The sequence below is a fragment of the Euleptes europaea genome, chromosome 17 (assembly GCF_029931775.1).
Source record: "Euleptes europaea isolate rEulEur1 chromosome 17, rEulEur1.hap1, whole genome shotgun sequence".
NCBI classification, from domain to species: Eukaryota; Metazoa; Chordata; class Lepidosauria; order Squamata; family Sphaerodactylidae; genus Euleptes; species Euleptes europaea.
This window is the reverse complement of record NC_079328.1, coordinates 18,100,710-18,106,709: the sequence shown is the minus strand read 5'-3', so window position 1 is coordinate 18,106,709 and position 6,000 is coordinate 18,100,710. Positions and strand designations below refer to the sequence as shown.

At 44.4% G+C, this 6,000-nt stretch overlaps 1 protein-coding gene across 1 annotated transcript in view; it reads left to right on the top strand.

The window, feature by feature from the left end:
- The first annotated feature begins 261 nt into the window (after nucleotides 1-261).
- LOC130488990 (zinc finger CCCH-type antiviral protein 1-like) overlaps nucleotides 262-6,000 on the top strand; it is a 38,849-nt gene continuing 33,110 nt past the window's right edge. Inside the window, exon 1 of the mRNA XM_056862692.1 lies at nucleotides 262-563. Within this exon, the coding sequence (XP_056718670.1) occupies nucleotides 262-563 (302 nt within the window). The remainder of the gene's footprint in view (nucleotides 564-6,000) is intronic.

Here is a 6,000-nt window from a genome sequence, read left to right as displayed (position 1 = left end):
TACATTTACAGAAAGGAAAAGAGATGGTTACCAATTGCTAAGTCAGTGGATCTTCCATAGTCAGGGGAAGTCTACCTTGCTGTCTCATTGGCAACCCTGCCCTGGAGGGAATGAATGCACAGCCCCCGGGAAGGAGACTCCTGCGTTTGTTGCATTGGCCTGCGCGGCTTGGCCTCCCAGCCGGGGCGGGGGCTCGCCCAAGCACCGCCCGCCCGCCTGCCCGCCTGCCTTCGCTTTCGTTTCTCCCCCGCAGCAGCGGCGATGGCGGACCCGGCGGTGTGCGCCTTCCTGGCCAAGGTGCTGTGCGGCCACGGGGGCCGCCTGCAGTACGGCCAGCTGCCCAGCCACCTGCCCGGCCTCTCCGCGCAGCAGCTGCGCCAGATCCTGGAGCAGGGGGCCCCCGAGCGTTTCCTGCTGACCCCGGAGCCCGGGGGCGCGGGCGACCCCTCCTCGCGCTGGGTCTTGGCCGTCTCGGCGGTGCGCCTCTGCCCGCAGCGGGAGTGCCTCGGCTGCGATCGCCTCCACCTCTGCAAGCTCAACCTCCTGGGCAGGTGCCGGGTCAGGTAAGAGCCGGCGGGGCAGGGACAAGGGGGGGGGGTCGGAAGGAGCCCCCGTCGGAGAGCGAGGCTCCGGCGGCTTGCTTGGTTCCCCCCACCCCGAAAAGGCTTCTTGCCCTACAGCACTGGTTCCCAACCGCGAGAACGAAATTAAGGTCCGCGAAACAAAAGTTTTCCCTTTAGCTGCCTATATCCCTCGAGCTGCTGCGGTGGCATACATCAGAAAAATGCGATGAGCAAATACAGTGTCCGGTATCATACTTAATAACATCATTTCAGGCTTTTTTGTAATATTTTGTTGTAGAGTCAATCTTATTTCGTTGGGTCTCATCTCCCAAAATTTCTTAGCTTTTTCACAGGTCCACCAACTATGATGAAAGGATCCTACTTCTTTACTGGGGTTCCCTGACTTCCCCTTCACTCCCTTCCCTCGAAATATAACTTGTATATACTCTTGCTACCAAAATTAATCCTCGTATTATTTACTTAGTGTAAATATCTTATCTTGGTAAAGATATATTAATTAACAACTTAATATAATCGTAGTACAAAGTATATATGAAGATTAAATCAAAGAATATCCTTTAAATGGACCCATTAGAAATTGATTTTCACAGTAAGTTCTCCACGTCTCCCATTCCCCCATAAATTGTACATTATCGGTCTGATTTATCAAGGCTGTTAGTTTCGCCATCTCTGTCCGTTCTAGCATCTTATTTAACCAGTCTTTTTTTGGTCAGTATCTCGTCAGTTTTCCATTTAGCTGCATATATCCCTCGAGCCGCTGCGGTGGCATACATCAAAAAAATCCGATGAGTAAATATAGTGTCCGGTATCATACTTAATAACATCGTTACAGGTGTTTTTGTAATATTTTGTTGTAGAGTCAATCTTATTTCATTGGGTCTCATCTCCCAAAATTTCTTAGCTTTTTCACAGGTCCACCAACTATGATGAAAGGATCCTACTTCTTTACTGGGGTTCCCTGAGACGGGAATAGGATTGCAAGGGTTCCGCAAGGGGAAGAAGGCTGAGCAAAAGTCTAAACCACTGGTTCCCAACCAGGGGCCCATGGACCCCCAGGGGTCCGCGAGAACTAAATTAAGGTCCGCAAAACAAAGTGATAAACCCACAATGAATTAATATTTTCAATTAAAAGTTCTCTATTATAAAAATATATACATTCAACTATTATTCGAAGTTGAATGTTCAACTGACAGTTAGGATTCAAGTTTATTTTCAGATTCTCGGAATCTTTATGTTGAACCTTGGGGTCCCTGCACTGAACAAAAAAGTCCTAGTGGTCCCTGGTCAAAAAAAAGGTTGGGAACCGCTGCCCTACAGGGAAGCCGGTGGAGGTGGGTGAGAATCAAACTGCTAGGGGCGCGTTGCAACCAGCGGCGAACCAATTGGCTGCCAACTGCTTTGGATGGGGAACTGACATTGACGCACGGGAGGTTTTGCCTTGGATTTGCCGCTCTCCAGATGCAAATTTTGTCAATTCAATTTCAATTCAATTGAAATATGCTTGCTCGGTGGCATCCAGCCGCGACAAAGCACTTTTCAGTCCCGTGGGTTCCAAGAAGAGAGAGCATGCTTTTAGGCCATTTATGTATGGGAAGTTTGCCTTGGATTTGCCACTCTCTAGATGCAAATTTTGTCAATTCAATTTCAATTCAATTGAAATATGCTTGCTAGGCAGCATCCAGCCGCGACAAAGCACTTTTCAATCCCGTGGGTTCCAAGAAGAGAGTGGGTGCTTTTAGGCCATTTATGCGTGGGAAGTTTTGCCACTCTTTAGATGCACGTTTTCCCCATCCGAATTCTCAAAACTCTTCAGGGGGGCTTATTGTTGAATTTTGAGAACATGGATGGAGAAAATGTGCATCTAAAGAGTGGCAAATCCAAGGCAAAACTTCCCATGCATAAATGGCCTAAAAGCATGCTCTCTCTTCTTGGAATCCACGGGATTGAAAAGTGCTTTGTCGTGGCTGGATGGCACCTAGCAAGCATATTTCAAGAGTAAGACCTCCAACTCCAGGACTTGGTTGGAAGCTAAACTGAAAGGTTCCACAGGTCTAGACTGCAGCTTTATGCATGCCACCTATTTTTGTCAGAAAACTTCCCGATTGGAGACAGAAGTGACTTCTGTATTCATGTCTACGTTTTTAAAAAAAATGTTTTGCACTTGGGAGACCTTTTAAACCGTTGGACAGAGCAGCCGCAGCCAAAATGTTAGTTTGACATTTCTTCTAACGCTGCTCTGCCTAACTACATGGTTCCTCTCTCATAATACTGGAAGGTGGGGTCATCTGCTGAAGATGGAGGGTGAGAGATTCAAAACAGGAAAGGAAGTCTTTCTTCACACAACGCATAAATTGCGGAACTCCCTGCCCCAGGATGTGGTGACAGCTGCCAACTTGGAAGACTTTAAGAGGGGCGTGGACATGTTCATGGAGGAGAGGGCTATTCATGGATACTAGTCAAAATGGATACTAATCATGATGCATACCTATTCGCCACAGTATCAGAGGGGCATGCCTATTCTATTAGGTGCTGTGGAACACAGGGAGGACAATGCTGCTGCAGCCGTCTTGCTTGTGGACTTCCTAGAGGCGCCTGGTTGGCCACTGTGTGAACAGACTGCTGGACTCGATGGGCCTTGGTCTGATCCAGCCTGGCATTTCTTACGTTCTCCCACCCTTGCCCAATCCCCTCCCATTTTTTTGAATGAGAGGGATCTTTTCTCAAGGACCGTTGTCAGCCTGTGTGACTTTCCTTATGAGTTCCAGCCCCGTTCTGGAAAAAAGGTAGTCTGCAAAGGGTGGAATAGCACAGAATGGGGGGGGGAGGTCTTCTTTCCAAGAGGGTGTCAGATGCCCTTGGGTTTTATAGCCTGGATGGGACACACTGATATATCCCCCATCTGCTCAGAAACAGCCCTGCTGCCTAGAATAGTATTTCCACTTGAGGAACAACCCTGGATTATGGCCCTTGATTTGTTTGGTGGCAGCGGGGACAAACTCTACACCAAACTGAGTTGGTGGCTTGAGGTCAGCCAAAGGCGGCAGCAGCTGGTTGGGCAAAAGGATTTCTTTCTGTTAATTTTCTCTACATGGAACCCTGTTTTTGAACAAGCCAGAGTTGGTCACCAGAAATATCCCTCACTTCTCAATTGTGTGTGTGTTAAGTGCCGTCAAGTCGCTTCCGACTCATGGCGACCCTATGAATGAAAGTCCTCCAAAATGTCCTGTCTTTGACAGCCTTGCTCAGATCTTGCAAATTGAGGGCTGTGGCTTCCTTTATTGAGTCAATCCATCTCTTGTTGGGTCTTCCTCACTTCTCAGTTATGTCCCATGTGTTTAGCTTTCAATAAGATCTGCCTCTGTGTTGGACATTCTGTAGCATTGATCAGCGATCAAAATGTCTGCCTTTGCCTTGAACCGGGCAATGAACCACAAAACGGCTGCCGTGATCTATGCTGGCAGTTCTGTGGAACTCCCTCTGCTTTGAACATTAACAAGGGATGTGTGCCCCATAATAGTATAATTCTTTTTTTAAAAAATCAGTATTACCCCCCTCCATCTTTTATCTCCAAAGGGTACGAACGAGGTAACAATTTCTCCATAACCTGTTCCGCTTCATATATCATCTTATAAATGGGGGGTGCTTGTTTTGTGGTCTTCAGCTCCTTCCACTGCTCACTGTTTAAGTTTAAACTGGAGGGTTTTATTTACATAGCACTAAAATGTAATTGACTATACCAAGGCTATCATATTTTGGTCATATTATGAGAAGACAAGAGTCACTAGAAAAGACAGTCATGCCAGGAAAAGTTGAGGGCAGCAGGAAAAGAGGGAGACCCGACAAGAGATGGATGGACTCAATAAAGTATATTGTGGGAAAATGGCAAAAATTGACTTTAAAAATAGGATGAAAGGATTGTAAATAAAATAAATAAATGAAAAGGGTAAAAAACCCAGAATAATTATAATCTAAGAGAGCTTTCACTGGAGGCCAACCACTGGAGGAGGGGGTGACTCACAGGAGATGGGGATGGTGGGTATATTTTATATTCTACTTTGCTTTTTCTTTTCTTTTGGATGTAATATTATAATGTATACTAAGTTGTTATGTAAATTACTTTTATATAGCTAATTTATAGGTTATTATAAATGATTAAATAGTACAGATGATAGAGAGTTGAATTAGACTCAATTAGGGATAGAAATTGTTAAAAATATCAAATGATGTTATATTGTATCCTATATTTATCCTTTTTCTTTTTTGTTATTAATTATTACTTTTTGAAAATAAAAAAAATATTAAAAAAATAAAGGAAGCCAGTCCTCAGTGTGCAAGATCTGAGCAAAGCTGTCAAAGATAGGACATTTGGGAGGACACTGATTCATTGATTCAAAGATAGGACATTTGGGAGGACACTGATTCATTGATTCAAAGATAGGACATTTGGGAGGACATTGATTCATTGATTCAAAGATAGGACATTTGGGAGGACACTGATTCATTGATTCAAAGATAGGACATTTGGGAGGATATTGATTCATAGGGTCGCCATGAGTTGGAATTGACGGCTTTTAACACAAAATGTAATTGGAGTGAGTCTGTCAGACCCCACTAAAATGAATGCAGGGAAAAGCATACATTTTCGGGGGGGGGACACAACATGTGACTGATGGATGGCTGTCCTGTCCTTTGAGTCATGTACCAGCCCTTGTCACCAAGTTTTGAATGGGTCGTAACTGCCCATTTGGAGGGAAAGAATGAAACAGGAAGCTGTCAGTCCCAACAGTGGCCTTTTAGGGTCTGACCATGGAGAGGGTCTGGAGGTCTGGCTCAGGGAGAACAAACTGGTTAAATGTATAAGGTTGCCGAAGACAACTGTTCTCAAGGAGAAATAGACTGACCACCCCGGCATTGCTGTTTCTGGAACGCCTGGCCAATTTGATCAACTCTTAACGTTGGTTCTGCCATGTGGAGTTTCACTCAAACAGGCGCTGTCAGAGACAGTTGAGATACCAGACAAAAAAGACTGGATAAAAAAGATGCTGGAATTGACCGAGATGGCGAAGCTTACAGCTTTGATAAATCAGAATGATAATGAACAATTTTGGGGGGGAATGGGAGGCTTGGAGAATGTACTGTGAAAATTATTTTTTAACGGGACCATTTCAAGGATACTCATTGATCTAATCCCTTATTCATACTTTGTATTAATTTTTATATTAGGTATTGATTTTATATTGTTGGATACGACAAGAACAGATTAATTAAAATAATATAGGGATTAGTTCCGTTAGCAAAAGATTATACAATTTAATTTTAGACGGAAGAGGGAGAGGAGGAAGTCATTTGATTGTTCAATTAGAAATACTATTTGTCTTTCTCTTTATTATTATTATTATATTGTTTTTATGGATAT